Below are 17,026 nucleotides of genomic sequence, written 5' to 3'. Positions count from 1 at the left end.
TTTTGGTAACTAATATTAAAGTTAATGCATTAAATGCTAATTTTTTTTTAAATAATTTTTTTGTCAAAAGTTGCTGCAAAACTACTAGTATAGATGGATGAGGAAAAATCCAGATCTAGGTTTTACTAAAATTCGTGGAACTCAAAAATACAAAACAAAAATTCAATTTGTTTGCATTAGAAAAAGAAGATTTACGGAAGCCAATATATGACATCGTTGTTAATCAATCCCAAGGAAATCACTCTATCCGAGTGGTTATGTTGTACAAACGATGGGCTAAGTTAACGTGGGGTCGAATCCTGGTAGTAACAAGACCTACTTTTTGGTCTGTATGAGATTCGATCAAGCTTTCTCCACACAGAAGATCCGTTTAAACTAACTCCTTGTGGTTGTAAACCTGAAGAAGGAATGGTTTTAACATCCAACACCCAGAAATCATCTTTCCTATGCCTATAAGAATCTTCACCCCCGTAAATCAAGATCCGACCTCCCAATACAAGAGTCGCTGAGTGACCAACCCGAGGCAATGATGCATATTCAGGGACATCCCGGAAATCGTAGAAGATCTGTATCCATTTTTCTTCACACAGTTCTTGAATATCCAAGATCCAAACATCATCAAGCACATCATATCCTAATCCTCTGCCTCCAAACAGAACCACTTGGTTTTCTCTAATGCAAGTCAAAGTATGTCCTGAGCGCGGTGGCGGTGATTGTCGAGACTCCACCATGTGCCATGTCCCAGATGTGAAATCTTCAGAAAGTTCTAGAATCCATGCATCTCCAAGCCTGACTCCGTTCAGCCCGATTCCACCATGTACAACCATCTTCGTCTCTGCAATACAACAGGCGGAATGAGCACCACGACGTCGTTTCGATGTTCAAATGCCATGTGGTCGTTTTATTGGCACTCACTCAGCACCGTTAAATGACCAAGTAACACCGTTTACAGACATGTTGAAATCGGCTAATTTAATAAAGTTTAGATAGGAAATTTGAAATTTTAGTTTATTCAGATTGATAATTGCATGATACTATAGTTTGGGTATGAAAAAGTGTTTCACAAATAATTTAAATTGATTTTGGCCGTTTTCCCTATGTTTGAGTAAATACCTCGAGAAACTAGTGGATGACATATTGACATTAATAATCTTAACTTATTAAAAATAAACTACTAACTATATATAGCATTCGATTTGCCGGGAAAACGTCCTGGTTCCCCATGAGAACTATGATATCGTACCAGATGGAGCCCGATCTTTACCCCCGTCCCAGATGGCTCTCATGAAATTCTTCTCAATCTATATACCCATATATCGGGATGTTATCGGTTTAAAGAGTGAACCGATACGATACCGTTCATACCAAATAGAAAACCAAAAATAAAACCTGACTGATGTTAATAATCCGACCCGAGACGATACATCTATAACACATCTATAACTCCATTAAAATCCCCAAATCCTCAAACCCTAAAAGCATAAAATTCTTAAATCGATCTTTGCAACCATGAGTACCGTTTCTGGAGGTTCGAGTGGTTCATCAAATGTTCGACAAAGAGGATTCGTCGTTGGCGTGCCTAAGAGATGCTGGTGTGGGGAACACATCGTGGCAAAGAATTCCAAATCCGAGCCTAATCCTTCTCGGAGATACTTTCGATGTCGAGAAGCAGCAGCAAAGAAGGTACTATGTTATGCTTTGTTTGATGTAGACATCGACCTAATCCAAATCCGAGCCTAATCCTTCTCATCAATTTTCATTGTATTCTATGATATAATGTTAGCTTGTGAACGATAACCACATCTTTAAGTGGGTCGATGAGGCATTGTTGGACGAGGTAGCAACATTGGGTGTTCAATTTGAGAGAGTAAAAGAAGAGATGAAAGAGCGTACAATAGAGACATTGCAAGAACAGAAGCTGAAATTTGAGAAGATGCAAATGGAGTTCGAAAAAGAGCTTTGTGAGAGGGTTGAAGAAGTTTTGTTGGAAGCAAAAGCTGAATTGCAATGTAGGATGAATAAGAGTATAATTGTATGTGTTTTCGGTTTTATGATCTTGTTTGCTCTGTTTAAGCTTGTATGATGAGCTATTGTAAACTATTGTTCGGTTGTAATCTATTGTTGTTCGGTTGTATGCTCTGCTTTATGCTCTTGTTTGTTTTGGTGTTGAGTGTGAACTCCTGTTGGTGTTGCTATTGCATTTAATAAGATAAGACATTCCACATTTCATAAAAGGCAGAACATGATGAACACATGTTCTGAAAACAAGCAGAATGATAACGTTTTGAAATCATGTTCTCAACATGATCACAGACCAAAAACATAACCCTACTAGTCTATTCGACCAAAATACAGATCCAACTAGTCTCTTAAACCAAAAAACAGACCCCTACTACCATAATCTTCAATATTCAGGCTTGTGAAAGTCCTCCACCACGTCCGATATCCGTAAACACCCTCTCTGGACCCGCACCACGACCACGACCCGCACCACGACCACGACCTTCTTCCTCGTCGTCACTTTCTGGGTACGTATCATGACGAATCGACTCTTCAGCATCGGTAAATTCCTGAGCAAGCATATCGACGTGAAATTCATCTCGATCCTCTCCTTCTTCATCGTACTCTCGTTCTCCAACACCATCTCTTTGCCCAATACCATCTTGTTGCCCAAAACCAGATCGGATTATTAAATCCATCGATTCAATTTGAGAAATCGATGGTGAAATTTGATTTTCTAGGGTTCGTCGCGAGAGAAAACAAAAAAGAGGTTAAAATGTGATTTTAGGGATTTCTCGGTTGAGGGTTATGTTTCTAATCGGGTCAAAATCAGGTTTTAATCGGGTCGAAATCAGGTTTATTTTGGTTTGTAAACTTCGTCACTCGGTTAATCAAATAGTAAACCAATTAAACCTATAGCAATGGTGAAATAGATGATATCTTCTATTCTCATGGAGATACAAAACGTAAATTACAGATATATGGGTATATAGATTGAAAAGAATTTCAGGAGAGCCATCTGGGACGGGGGTAAAGATCGGGCTCCATCTGGTACGATATCATAGTTCTCATGGGAAACCAGGACGTTTTCCCCGATTTGCCTGCCCATAAGGCTGTGTCCCTTATATATATTTCATATAAAAAGATGCCCTCACTTCATTTCGATTATTGCACCAGTAAGAAAGGATTTGTCGTTTATGGAGCTTTGCTTTGATAAAACAACATGGCCTACGAAATTACCATACTGTGGTCTGTAATATCTTACAAAAAAAAAATGTGTCATCAAATGAGAGATGGACAATAGCACATGAGTTCTTTAAATCGTGGCGGTGATTATTACTACTTTATTATTTAGTTCTGATATTTCGAAAAAGAAGTCAACAGTGTTCATTAAAGTGAAGAAATCGATAACGAGTTCAGAGTTTATCATTACAGATGTCGTAAGTACACACACTTTCCTCTTTTTTTGTTAACATAGATTAAAAAAATTTATGAAGAATGAAATGTTTGCTTCTACTTGATTTTCAACTTTATTGGATAGAATGAAACTGATTCCGCCACAGCATAATTTCATTTATAAAAAAAAAACAGAGGGTTTGTTTTTTTTTAAGTAAAGATTTGTGTAACAACTAGTAGAGGAGAGATACAAGCACAACAATGCATGAGCTGTGATTCACCATATACTTTTCCCATCACCATCTCCACAATGTCGGCATCGTACATGCATACATATACATTGTGACTTTGATCAAAAAAAAAAAAAAAAAAAAACATATACATTGTGACAATCATATACAGAACATTATTATACACACACACAAATCTAAAAATGCATTGTACAAAGCATAGAGAACCCAAAAGTCTGTCTATAAAAATCCCCAACCTCCATGCTGTGTGGAGAACCCATATGACCCATTAAATTTAGAGATTTCTCATTTTTCAACAAAGAAAACATTTCATTTCCACTTTTTGTTTTTGTAATTTACCACATTGTTTTCTTGCAAGGTACAAATGAAAGAAAGCAACCCTAAAAATTGAACATAGTGTGTCACTTTAATCACAAAATGGAGAGGATAAAGATGGTTTAATTAGACAGAACCTCATCTTCATCTTCAAAGCTCAAATTCAAAGTCTGTAACTTAAAGCCAGCTCCTTGTATTGTCTCCACCAAGCTTGACGCCACTCCTGTTGCTTGCACAGTCGTTTGCTTTGAAAGCTTCACACACACACACACACATTCAACATAACATTAGTCAGATTCAATCCTCTGGTTCAAACATCAAACAGAGAGTTGTTGTTGCTATGAGTTTCATTTAGCTGTAACAGAACTGTCTCTATAAAGGGCCTTAACAAAATCTAGCTTTTGTTCTGTCTGCAGTTAACCACCAAAATGTAAAACAAAAATGACATACTTGACCAGTCCAGTCCTTCTAAGGCTGTGCCGGCCATAATACATCTAACCACACAATTCAACATCTGTCTTCATCTATATATATCATATGCACATATATGTGTATGTGTGCGTGTAGGCAACTAGGCATATAAAGACAATGCTGGATGTAAACATACCTCAACGACGGCAACACCTTCAGAAACTTGGACCTTCAAATTGGAAACTCCATCAATATCCTGAAAGAAACAGAACAAGACTGGCTATCGCTTAGTTTGCTTTTTACTCACTGTTTTTCGAAAGCTAAAAAGGTACCTGTTAAGGAAGATCTAAAGCGTGTTAAGAGTAAAAGTGGACACTGAAACTTAAGAGTTTAACAAAAACTAGAGAGAATGGATTGAATCTAAACAAGAAACCAATTAAGAAGGGTTTTATAATCAACCAAACTGAAAGGAAACAACTGAACTCCAACAAAGTTTCTCTTGTCAAACTCTACACAGATATGCTAGTTCAAGGGGAGATCTCAAAGCAAAGCCAAAGGATTACCTGTAAGGCCCTTGTCACATTAGGAATAGCTGCTTCGTTCAAAGTTCCATCAGCCTACAAAATCAAGCAAAAAAAAGAAAAAAAAACAACAATAATCAGAGTAAATTTGAGGCCACAAATGAAATTGCAACAGAGTAAGGCTACTAGAATCTTTAAGTCAGTTCCAATACCATTTGGCAATGCTCATTTCTAAGACGTGACATAACCATGAATCAATCCAACTATATAGCCTATTGTATCTAATACCAATACGTAAATGGAGAATGAGGATGGTACTCACACACAAAGTCAACAGGCCAATTAATCCAAAAAGAGAGAGAAAGAGAGAGAGTGATGCACCTGAAAAAACATGGTGAGCATGTCTGAAGGAGAGACAGGCACAGAGACAGTCTCTTGCGGTTGCTCCTCTGCGACTGCGACACCTTCTCCTCCTTCTCCAACCGAAGAAATCTTCATTAACCCAAGGCGATTCTGTTTCATAAACCCAGCAAAACTGCGAATTCGACTAACACCGACGACGGGTCTGGTCCGAAAGCTGAGTTTTTTCGACAAAGGAAGAAGATGGGTCGAAGAAAGATTAGGGCTTTTGGTTCTGCAAAACAAGTGAAACGTAGAAGAAGCTGCAATTGACGCCATTTCTCCCAATATTGTTCACTTGATAAGAGGATTTGGTGAGTTTTTTGCTCTTTGGCCTTCTGTATTCTCTCACACTTATCCACTCGAAGCAAACACAGTAAAAGATTTTGTGCCATAAAAAAAAATGAGATTTTTACATAAAAACACATTTTTTAGACAAAATGACAAAATCCATAAATGTTATCACGAAAAATAGCAAATTCTTAAAAATAGTATAGTTTTAGCTAGTAATAATAACAATAACAACTAGTAGGAAGGATTTGAAATAATAATGTTCATAAAATAATAATTTTTAGAATCCATGTGTAGTCTCATTATTCATTAATAAAATATAAAAAACAACATTTTAGAATCCATGTGTATAGTCTCATTAATAATCATATAATTTCAAAAATACTCCTTTTTAACATTTTAAAAACAAATTATCTTGTTAGAATACCCTTTTTAGGATACATTTTTCAAAAATATCGTTTCTTTTTACATTTTCATTTTTAACTTCTTTTACACAATTATAATATGTTAAATTAATTTTTAGATTTCTTTTAGGTTTGGTTTCTCTATTTTACATTTAGGATATAGTTTTGAAAGAGTAGGATTTAGTATTTGGAGTTTAGAGTTTAGGATTTAATTATTTTATACATAGAAAAAGGGTATTTTTGAAAATGGACAATAGAAAAAATTATTTTTGAAAAGTAATATTGGAAAATAGATATTTTTGAAAATCTCCCATAATTATTTTGGTATTTTTATTTATTAGTATTTATAATTTTTACTATTGTTAATATGATATTTTCCATATTTAATTTCATTAAATTAAATATATTTTATATGTAATTTAATATATTTAGATATTGACAAAAAAACCCATGTAGCTAAGATAAAATACAAAATAAATATTGAAACCAAATTTTATATAAAATATTAAATTACCTTAAAAATAATAAAAATATTATATTAATGAAAAATTCAATTGTTTTTTCACCAATAGTCACACAATATAAAAAAAGAGATTCTCAAATTTTTCTACACTAACAATAATAAGTTATACATATGGTGAATAGGAATAGTCTCAACGGAAAGCAGTTTGATATATTAGTTGATAACATCGTTCAAAATATCATGTCATGGTTATCCAAATTCAAGAAGGCTTAATTTGTTTTTGCTCTTAGAGACTCTAACAATACTGCTCATTGTTTAGCTAAATTTAGTTGTAATTCAAATATTTTTTATTTAGTGTGTTTTTCACCTCTTCAAGTCAGTTATATAATGATTATTACCATTTATGGATCTAATTCATTTTTGCTGGAAAAAAAAAGGAATAGTTAATTTTCCCTTAGATTTTGTAATTGAACTATTCTAAACCGCTTGGTTCGTCCGAGGATTCAATGTCTTATTGTTGTTTCCCTTTTTTTTTCTCTTGTTTCAGCAGTTTTATTTCCTTTTTTTTTTACACGACAACTGACTGTATATATATTGGGGGAATTAGCGCTATGACACACAATCTTTTTAGGTCTCTCACAAAAACTAAACCCCTAGCGCAAGAAAGGAAATTGATCTCTCCGGTAACGTAATCAAATCAATGAAGGGAAGAAGTGGGATTCGGGGATTGGAATTGAAGAAGAGGAGGAAGAATGAGACGGAGGTGTGTGGGTTATGGTCGGTGCCAGATGATGTGTTTGTGGACTGCCTGACTCAGTTGTCGAGATTGGACCTCGTGGCCTTAGCGACGGTCTCCAAGAGGCACCGGGGTGTCGGAGTGGCCCATGGACTCAGGATCTTGAGGTCTCGGAGGGGATGCCTTCACCCATATATGTACGTATATATGCACATGTATCCAGATCCAAGCCCACGGTGGTTCGTCCTCCACCCCGTGCAACGTCGGCTGAAGCGGCTCAATATGAACCACTCGTATCCGGCCCCGGTAGCAGGATCCTGTTTCGTGAAGGATTATTGGGGGGTCTATGTTATCGGTGGATTCGTGAACGGCAAACCCACATCGGAAGTCACGTTTTTTAATTGTACCGATCACACAGTGTGCCGCCTTACGCCCATGAAGATGGCTCGAAGCGGAGCATCCGCAAGCTTGATAGACAAGAAGAAGATATACGTGTTTGGAGGGTGCTGGGACGCTGCTGATTCCTCCAACTGGGCAGAGGTGTATGATGTCGAAACCGGAACTTGGGAGTTCCTGTCTGTGGTTACGCCCAAGATGCCCCTCAAAATCCAACAAAGTTTGGTGATGGACGACGAGAAGCATGTTCACGCGGTGGATGAGGATGGTCAAATCTTTAATTTCTCAAGCACTGAATGTAAGTTTGAGGCAGCAGAGGACGGAAGAACGGAGTCTAACCCAAGCAATTGGCTTTTCGCTGATCAAGCATTGTTCTGCCCTGCTACCGGCGGGAGAATACTGTGGCGTTTTCCATTTGAGTCGGATTGGAAGGACGTCAAGGGTTTGGAACAGCTGCAGCAGCAACACTCTGGTTTTCATATCATCAAACTCTCCATCTCTGGTGTCAGGCTGGCCATCTTCTGGGAAGCCCGGCCTCAAGGTCCCGATGGTCAGATTTTGGAGCTTTGGTATGCCGAGCTTTCCATTGCCACACGACGCATAGAAGGTGTATTCGAGCTTTCCGTGGCCAACATTGAGTGGTCCGGTGCTGTCCTCTCCTTAGACTCATCATCTACTGGCCTCCTTAACTTGTTATTTGCTGATTCTTTCTATCTCTGAATATTTCTCAATCCTTGTTTATTTTTGTTTTTTTATATATTTATTTAGTTTATAGCAATTCAGTCAGAAAGCTTTTTACTCTTGTGCTCAGGGAATCAATTGTATTTTCGTTTTGAAGATGATATAGAACAAAAGAAACCTCATCTATAATAGTCTTTTTCTTTCCTTCTCCACTATTATATTATCTTTTTGGTTAGCTAGTCTTGAGAGATTATTTGTTTCCAGTTATACTGATAAAGATTTAGGATGATAGTCACGCTTTTCCATATACTGTATGTGCTCCGTGCCCGTATAATGTTTCCTTTTAAGTGTTGAATTTTCCTTTTAGCTTATGATAACACAAATCACAATTAGTAAGATATTCAAAATTGTTTAATTAATTCCTATACTATTTGTTGTCCTTGGAAAAATGTAAAAAAGGATAATGACAAATCCTTTTGTCCAAAAAAAATAAGTACAAATCCTTTCCTTTTCGTAATTTTCCCATATCAGCAAATCCACTTTTTTGTGTCAACTTTTAATCCAACGGATGAGATTAGTTACAGTTTTAATCCAACGATTTAAAATTATTAATCGTGTCTTTTCGTCGCACCCCCATCTTTCAAAAATCACACCTCTTAGTCTTTGCATCTTTTTGTTGTACCTCCTGGTTTCAAAAATCACATCCATTAATTTTTACACCTTTTAAATCACACCTCTTAGTCTTTGCATCTCTTTGTTGTATCTCCTGGTTTCAAAAATCACATCCATTAATTTTTACACCTTTTAAATCACACCTCTTAGTCTTTGCATCTCTTGGTTGTACCTCCTGGTTTCAAAAATCACATTTATTAATTTTTACACCTTTTAAATCACACCTCCTTAGTCTTTGCATCTCTTTGTTGTACTTCATGGTTTCAAAAATACATCCATTAATTTTTACACATTTTAATTTCACACCTCTATGTGTTACACCTCTTTGTTGTACCTCCATGTTTCACATCTATTAATTTTTATATATTTACATTTTTCACCTCTGTCTTACACCTCTTTGTTTATTATATATAAACTTTTCTTGACTACATACACAAGTTTCGAACAATTGTTTTCTGAGTACTAAAGAATTGTATTATTGAAGTGTTTTTGAACTTTCAAGCATCAATCTCTAATTCAAGGTAATTTAATATTTTTGCTGCGAATGACCTGTAGTGTTTCTCGGTTAGATTATTATTACTGTTAGTCGACACTATTAAGTTCATACATTAATCTTAGTTTTGTTAACTTTTAGTCTCTTCAAAATTTTTAGCCTTTCCGGTTTTCATGTTTTTGCATGGCTAATGTTATTAAGTACGTGTGCCATATTTTTTGCATGGCTAATGTTTTTGATTCTCAATATGCAGATTTTATTTTTTGACGTTCTGGAAAAACCAAAACCAAGATATGAGAGACATGATGATATGCAGTGATGCTAGAGCTACGGATAAGCCAAAGTTTTTTAACAAACACGGTATAATTATAATTTTATATATGTTCTTATTTTAATCTATAGATAATAGCAACCCCACTTTTTTGTGTCAACTTTTAATCCAACGGATGAGATTATTTACAGTTTTAATCCAACGGTTTAAAATTATTAATCGTGTCTTTTCGTCGTACCCCCATCTTTCAAAAATCACACCTCTTAGTCTTTGCATCTCTTTGTTGTACCTCCTGGTTTCAAAAATCACATCCATTAATTTTTACACCTTTTAAATCACACTTCTTAGTCTTTGCATCTCTTTGTTGTACCTCCTGGTTTCAAAAATCACATCCATTAATTTTTACACCTTTTAAATCACACCTCCTTAGTCTTTGCATCTCTTTGTTGTACCTCTTGGTTTCAAAAATCACATCCATTAATTTTTACACCTTTTAATTTCACACCTCTATGTGTTACACCTCTTTGTTGTACCTCCATGTTTCACATCTATTAATTTTTACACATTTACATTTCACACCTCTATGTCTTACACCTCTTTGTTTATTATATATAAACTTTTCTTGACTACATAAACAAGTTTCGAACAATTGTTTTCTGAGTACTAAAGAATTTTATTATTGAAATGTTTTTTAACTTTCAAGCATCAATCTCTAATTCAAAGTAATTTAATATTTTTGCTGCGAATGACCTGTAGTGTTTCTCGGTTAGATTATTATTACTGTTAGTCGACACCATTAAGTTCATACATTAATCTTAGTTTTGTTAACTTTTAGTCTCTTCAAAAATTTTAGCCTTTCCCGTTTTCATGTTTTTGCATGGCTAATGTTATTAAGTACGTGTGCCATATTTTTTGCATGGCTAATGTTTTTGATTTTCAATGTGCAGATTTTATTTTTTGACTTTCTGGAAAAACCAAAACCAAGATACCAGAGGCATGATGATATGCAGTGATGCTAGAGCTACGGATAAGCCAAAATTTTTTAACAAACATGGTATAATTATAATTTTATATATGTTCTTATTTTAACCTATTTATTTTTTCTAACAAACATGGTATAAATGTTAATTTTTTTTGTTTGTTTGTAGGATGTCCATTAGATGTTCATGATCCAGGTTAGTTTACATTTTTCGTAAATAAATTTTTTAAAATTTTTAGTTGAATTATAATTTCTTATACTTTCTGGGTATCAAACATTTTGATAATATATAGAAATATTACAAATGAGCATGGAAATAGAGTGCCGAAGAAAAAGCCAGACATACTTGTGACAACACAAAATTAAATTCTAGAAAGCGTAAGCACGACCAAATGACAAGTCAAGTTAGAAAGAAAAGATCTAATTTGATCTTATTTAGTCTTTGATGACTTTCTAATCTGTATATACAACTTTTTTAAAACATAATGTATAACAGTCATTTTTAGAGTGATCTGGAATCTGCCAAAAAAAAAAATGCAAGAAATTTATAAAATTAGTGTTTAACCTAAAGAAGAGAACATCAAAAGGTGATATATTATTATCACCTGTTTCACCACATCGACTTCGTTTTCGCTGTGTTTATTGAAAAACATGATGGTACCGATTCATAGACATAAGTGGGAAATCAAATAGAGGGAGATGCAGCCTGGAAGGAGAGCAGCCGACACGGTGGAATGGGATGGATTGGGAGAGACCAACATAAAATCCTTTGTTCTATATTTAATTAATTTTCTGAACTTTTGTAGTTTAATTGAATTGCTTTGATTGAATAGCTGATGAGTGTACAAGTTTTGTCTATATGCATTCTTAGTCTGTTACGTCTTGATTTTTTTTCTTTTCCAAAGAGGAATATGTGATTTGAAGCAAATATTACAAATCCATGTATCAAATGTGTTAGTAGGAAATAAGGCAATCAAGATTAACCCATTAAAAGGGAGGAAAGAAGGGAGTCTTTTGAGGGAAAACGTGAGACCAACATGCATGTAACTGTGGAAAGCATTATAGCCAAATATATATCTCTAAAAGTTGTAGCTGAAGAATGTGAGTTACTCTATACTAACCAATTAGGTTGATTGGTCGGTCATATAAAACTTGGTTTTGTACATATCTAAAAGTGAGAGAAAAAAACATCCATAAGCATAAGTGAAATTTTATATATGGTTAAAAGTAATGTTCATAGTAAATCATTTGTATACAAACTCCACTTGCTTACAGCATCGGAATATTGATTGTGATTTGTGAATCAGTAATCTATGGAAAGAGAAATCGCGTATCAAAGTGAAGGGGAAACGAAACTCAATCCAGCCATCTACTCCGATCCCAATCTTCGACCTTCCTTCGACAAGTGGCATTTAGTATTTTCTCGATACAGTAAATAAACCAAGAGATAAGCAGCCTCGTATGTATTTCGATTGATAATGATCAACAACAAAGACAATTTCTAATAGCGAATTAAGAAAGGATACCAATATATATCACCATATGGTCGGAGACAAACATAAATGAAATTTTATATATGGTTAAAAGTATTGTTCATAGTAAATCAAGCTCTAAAAAAGGCTCACTTTTGTGTGTGACAACATAAAATATAATAACATTGAAATGAATTTTTGGCTTTTTAATCAGCAGAAAGCAATAGCAAGAAGTGAAAATGATCAAATTGATTGAGAAAAGAAAGAATTTAGGATGAATTACAAATGTTAAATTTCAATTTAGGATTTCACCTCCCCGTGCGGCAACGCACGGGTCCCTTTCCTAGTGTAAACTAAAAGGAATTTACAAATCATCTGTATATTGAAAAGGAAATTAATTTATTATAAATACAAGAAGTAATTTGTTGAATAGTATCGATAAGATTGGATATGATGATCCCACCAAAAAAAAAAAAGAGTGGATATGATGAAGGAGACGTATTCCGGAAGGTATTTCGAAATACTGGAGAAACGGAAGAATCTACCAGTGTGGGTTCACAAAGACGAGTTTCTCAAAACTTTGAAAGAGAATCAGATAGTGTTATTGGTTGGTGAGACCGGAAGTGGTAAAACAACGCAGATCCCTCAGTTTGTTTTAGAGGCGGTGCTCAATGAAAACCCTAGCTCTGGTCCTAAGGGGAAGAAGTGGTTGGTTGGATGCACGCAACCTCGTAGAGTTGCAGCGATGTCTGTTTCCCGTCATGTAGCCGAAGAGATGGATGTAGAGATCGGGGAAGAAGTCGGTTACACTGTCCGTTTCGAGGATTGCAGCAGCTCTAAAACGATGCTCAAGTACCTAACCGATGGTATGCTTCTAAGAGAAGCAATGGCGGATCCGCTCTTAGGGAGATACAAAGTGATTGTTCTCGATGAGGCGCATGAGAGAACTTTAGCCACGGATTTGCTTTTTGGTCTTCTTAAACAAACCTTGGTTAGTCGACCTGATCTTAAGCTGGTTGTAATGAGTGCAACCCTAGAAGCCGACAAGTTCCACAAGTATTTTATTGGTGTGCCTCTTATCAAAGTCCCTGGTAGGCTATATCCAGTGGAGATCTTGTATACTCGAGAACCCCAGAGGGACTATCTCGAGGCTGCTATATATACTGTTATCCAGATTCACCTGGTGATGTTCTTGTTTTCTTAACTGGGGAAGAAGAGATTGAAGATACTTGCAGAAGAATCTCCAGTAAACTTGGTGATCAAGTCAACGTTATGCCATTGTATTCCACTCTTTCGCCTGCTATGCAACAGAAGATATTCGATCCGACACCGGATCCAGTGAGAAAGATTGTTGTCTCCACCAACATTGCAGAGACTTCTTTAACCATTGATGGGATTGTATACGTGGTTGATCCTGGTTTCTCCAAACAGAAGCTCTACCACCCAGACACTCGTGTGGAGTCCTTGTTGGTGTCTCCAATATCACAGGCAAGTGCTGACCAGAGAGCAGGTCGAGCTGGTAGAACACAACCTGGAAAGTGCTTCAGGCTTTACACAGAGAAAAGTTTTAAAGAATTGGAGAAGCAGACGTATGCTGAGATATTGAGATCAAACCTTGCAAATACAGTTCTGACCTTGAAAAGACTGGGTGTTAAAAACTTGCTGCACTTTGATCTGATAGATCCTCCTGCTCCTGAGACCCTCTCTCGTGCCTTGGACGATTTGTATCATTTGGGAGCATTGGACGATGAATGTAACTTGACAAAGACCGGCGAGATGATGAGTGAGTTTCCATTAGACCCACAGATGGCAAAGATGATCATAGTAAGTCCTCAATTCAACTGCTCAAACGAGATTCTTTCGGTTTCTGCGATGCTTTCAGTACCGAATTGTTTTATCAGGCCAAGAGGAGAAGCTCAAAAAGCAGCAGATAAAGCTAAGTCTATGTTTTCACACATTGACGGAGATCACCTCACACTCTTGAATGTGTTCCATGCTTTCTTGCAACACAACTAAAAACCAGATTGGTGCTATGAAAACTTCATCAACTACAGAGCAATGAAATCTGCAGTTAGTGTAAGAGAACAGCTGGTCCGGATCATGTCGAGGTTTCAGATTAAGTTGTGCAGCCCTGATTTCAACAGCCGAGACTACTACGTTAACATAAGAAAGGCCTTGATTGCCGGTTATTTCATGCAAGTGGCTCACCTAGAACGCACTGGGAATTACTTGACTTTTAGAGATAAGGACGACCAAGTGGTTAACTTGCATCCTTCCAATTGCTTGGATTACAAACCAGAGTGGGTGGTTTACAACGAGTATGTTTTCACTAGCCGAAATTTCATCCGAACTGTTACGTATATTCACGGTGAATGGCTAGTAGATATCGCACCGGATTACTATAAGCTTGCCAACTTCCCCAACTCTGAGGCCAAACGAGTCCTTCAAAGGCACTATAAGAAGAGAAGACTGTCAGAAGAAAGGAGTTGTAAAATCTTTTGAGCTAGCAATTCTTAAAGAGCTAGAATTATTAATTTTGTGTTTTAGTTATATTAATTTTTTAATTTGCCACATTGTTTTCTTGTAATTTGCCAGCTCTTTGTAATGTCTCCACCAAACTTGATATATATAAACACTCATGTTGCTTGAACCATTTTCTGCTTTGATACCTTCACTCACACGTTGGACATAAATACTTGAAACCTGGAAAGCTTGATCATAATTCATAAATTTAACATAAGAGTAATTAAAGAAGGGATCCAAATCAAGACCTCGTATAGCATATTTAGTTATATGCAAGCTAAATCTGTCTGCAACTTGAAAGGCAATAATCAAGGTCAACATCATCACTAAAGATTTTTTTGAGCAAGTGTGAACCGGGTAAAGCTTAGTTCCAACACCAATGTGATGTCTCCAAGTGCATCAAAACTCAGAGCTCAACTTCCGAGTCATTATCAAAACTTTGAGCTCAACTTTCATATCATTACCTAATTAACTGAATGGGATTCTAGCCAAAGATTCTAATATCAATTTCTTGCTTCACGGTAATATGTTTCTGCTGCAAGCATAAGGTTCCAAATTGTCAATTTCATCAACAAAATCTGCAACGTACCTGAAATAAATTTAAAAAAAAACATGGTGAATGATAAGGCTATACAGTCACTTTAAATTATTCCGCCTCTAATAGCTTTGAAGGATGGACCACATTCACAAATCAAAGGTCTACCAGCTATATAAGAAATGTATAAGTGAGTAAGGTTCCTCAAATTAACCGCAGTGAAAAAAATAAACACACGACAAAGAACATTGTGGGAATCAGCAGAGGGTAAAGTGAAATAGCAAACCATTGTGGGAATCTGAGCTTTTGGATAAGGTTCCTAATAGTCAATTACATAAACTAATTCTGCAACAATGTAATGTACCTGACAAAAAAAACATGGTTAGCATGTCTGAAGTAGAGACAGACCACAAAGACAGTCTCCGCTGTTCCTGTTACAATTCCTCTGCAATTGCAACACCTTCTCCTAATTCTTGCTTGATTACTCAAATTATAAATATATGTTTCCATCATCATATCTTTTTCTAAATAAAAAATATGATGATCAAATAAATAATTTCAATTGAAGTGAAAGAATTACAAAAAAAATAAACAAAGAAAACAAATGAAAGCTGTTGTAAAAAAAAAGAAAACTTCTTTGCAAAGAGAAAAAAAAAATTCAAAGCTCATATATATTCTTCTAAAACGTCTCTCTCCCCTTTTCAACAATGCGGCGCACGTTAGATGCCAGCCTAATTTAGAAACAGAGCAGCGCGTGACGTTTTCTTCACTTAAACAGAGACGGCGCGTGGCTATCATTGTCGAAATCAATGGAGCATTTAGTGGAAACCGGCAAAGACGGAGCGGCGAACCTCATGGAGTAATCACGGTAAGGAAACTCATCTTCGAAATGACCGGTCTGTTTCCCGTCGTCAAAATTCAACGAATAACTCCACGAATCGTACCTGAAACTAACATGTTCCGGCCGGTTACAACCTCCGCCGTCGACGCCGCCACCACCACAGCAGTGGTTACGTCCGAAACGCCGGATAAAAGTCTTCCATTTGTGACCAGCCAAGAGCTCAGACCATTCCCTCATCTTCATCCACCCGGAGACCCACCACCTCTCATCAGGCTCAAGTTTGTCGACGGTTCTGATCCGTTGCCACCACACGGATCCGTTAGGAGGACCAGACGGCTGAGATGATCCGAGACAAGGGAGGAGGAAACAACAACCTCGTTTGGCGAACATGGCTTCGTGCATTTCATCCGTCGCGTCCATTTCAGTCTCAGAGATGGGATAAGATTGAATCCCCATTATATATGATGAACAATGAAAAAGATCCGAGAAGATTAAGAGAGAGGGGAAGAGAGAATCAATACAGAGATGGGATTTTGAAATCCTCCTTCCTCTCTGTTTTCTCTGCAAACCCTAACCCTAATTTTCTCTCTCTCTTTCTCTCTTTTGCAAGAAATCTCCTTCTTCTTCTTCTTCTTTTTTTTTTCTTTCTCTCTCTACTACTCTGTATGTATAATGCGTTTCTTTAGGGGAGAGGAACGGAAAAAATAAATGGCAAACTAAAAAAGACAAAGAGCTGTAATTGCGTAACTTCCAAACCGGTTTTGAGGAATCTTCTCATCGGTTTTGTAATATTAACCGGAACCGAACTTTTTAATGTTGAGAAATTGGATGGTCGGTGCTATAAACCGTTTTTGCCGGTAACTTTTTAATGTTGATCGTGTTATGTTTTTTTTAATAACAGATTCATTGAAAGAATCTTTGCAAAATCCAAGCCGGCCAAATTTTTTATAATTAAAGTTATTCGATCGACGATTGA

General features: G+C 36.3%; 4 protein-coding genes and 2 pseudogenes across 4 annotated transcripts; 3 read left to right on the top strand and 3 right to left on the bottom strand.

Moving 5' to 3' along the window:
• Nucleotides 1-281: 281 nt before the first annotated feature.
• LOC104709136 (F-box/kelch-repeat protein At1g51550 pseudogene) lies at nucleotides 282-881 on the bottom strand (annotated as a pseudogene).
• Nucleotides 882-1,214: 333 nt separating this feature from the next.
• LOC104751840 (uncharacterized protein At4g04775-like) lies at nucleotides 1,215-2,132 on the top strand. The gene is made up of 2 exons (XM_010473885.3): nucleotides 1,215-1,683; nucleotides 1,784-2,132. The coding sequence occupies exons 1-2, from the start codon at nucleotides 1,510-1,512 to the stop codon at nucleotides 2,081-2,083; spliced, it is 474 nt and encodes a 157-aa protein (XP_010472187.1). The 5' UTR covers nucleotides 1,215-1,509; the 3' UTR covers nucleotides 2,084-2,132.
• Nucleotides 2,133-3,935: 1,803 nt separating this feature from the next.
• Nucleotides 3,936-5,683, bottom strand: LOC104705764 (uncharacterized). The gene is made up of 4 exons (XM_087463485.1): nucleotides 5,276-5,683; nucleotides 4,937-4,990; nucleotides 4,570-4,629; nucleotides 3,936-4,216 (listed from the first exon to the last, which is right to left on the bottom strand). Exons 1-4 carry the CDS (start codon nucleotides 5,570-5,572, stop codon nucleotides 4,085-4,087), a joined length of 543 nt encoding a protein of 180 aa, XP_087319611.1. The 5' UTR covers nucleotides 5,573-5,683; the 3' UTR covers nucleotides 3,936-4,084.
• Nucleotides 5,684-7,151: 1,468 nt separating this feature from the next.
• On the top strand, nucleotides 7,152-8,303 carry LOC104709135 (F-box/kelch-repeat protein SKIP6-like). The gene has a single exon (XM_010425793.2). It carries the CDS (start codon nucleotides 7,152-7,154, stop codon nucleotides 8,301-8,303), a length of 1,152 nt encoding a protein of 383 aa, XP_010424095.2.
• A 4,332-nt stretch (nucleotides 8,304-12,635) lies between these two features.
• Nucleotides 12,636-14,668, top strand: LOC104709134 (putative pre-mRNA-splicing factor ATP-dependent RNA helicase DEAH3 pseudogene; annotated as a pseudogene).
• Nucleotides 14,669-15,750: 1,082 nt separating this feature from the next.
• On the bottom strand, nucleotides 15,751-16,736 carry LOC109126033 (uncharacterized). Its single transcript, XM_019229090.2, has one exon. The coding sequence runs from the start codon at nucleotides 16,504-16,506 to the stop codon at nucleotides 15,976-15,978; it is 531 nt and encodes a 176-aa protein (XP_019084635.1). The 5' UTR covers nucleotides 16,507-16,736; the 3' UTR covers nucleotides 15,751-15,975.
• Between the last annotated feature and the right edge of the window lie 290 nt (nucleotides 16,737-17,026).

This window comes from Camelina sativa, chromosome 8, assembly GCF_030686135.1.
Source record: "Camelina sativa cultivar CO46 ecotype springtype chromosome 8, ASM3068613v1".
Taxonomy (NCBI): Eukaryota; Viridiplantae; Streptophyta; class Magnoliopsida; order Brassicales; family Brassicaceae; genus Camelina; species Camelina sativa.
This window is presented reverse-complemented; position numbering and strand designations above follow the sequence as displayed.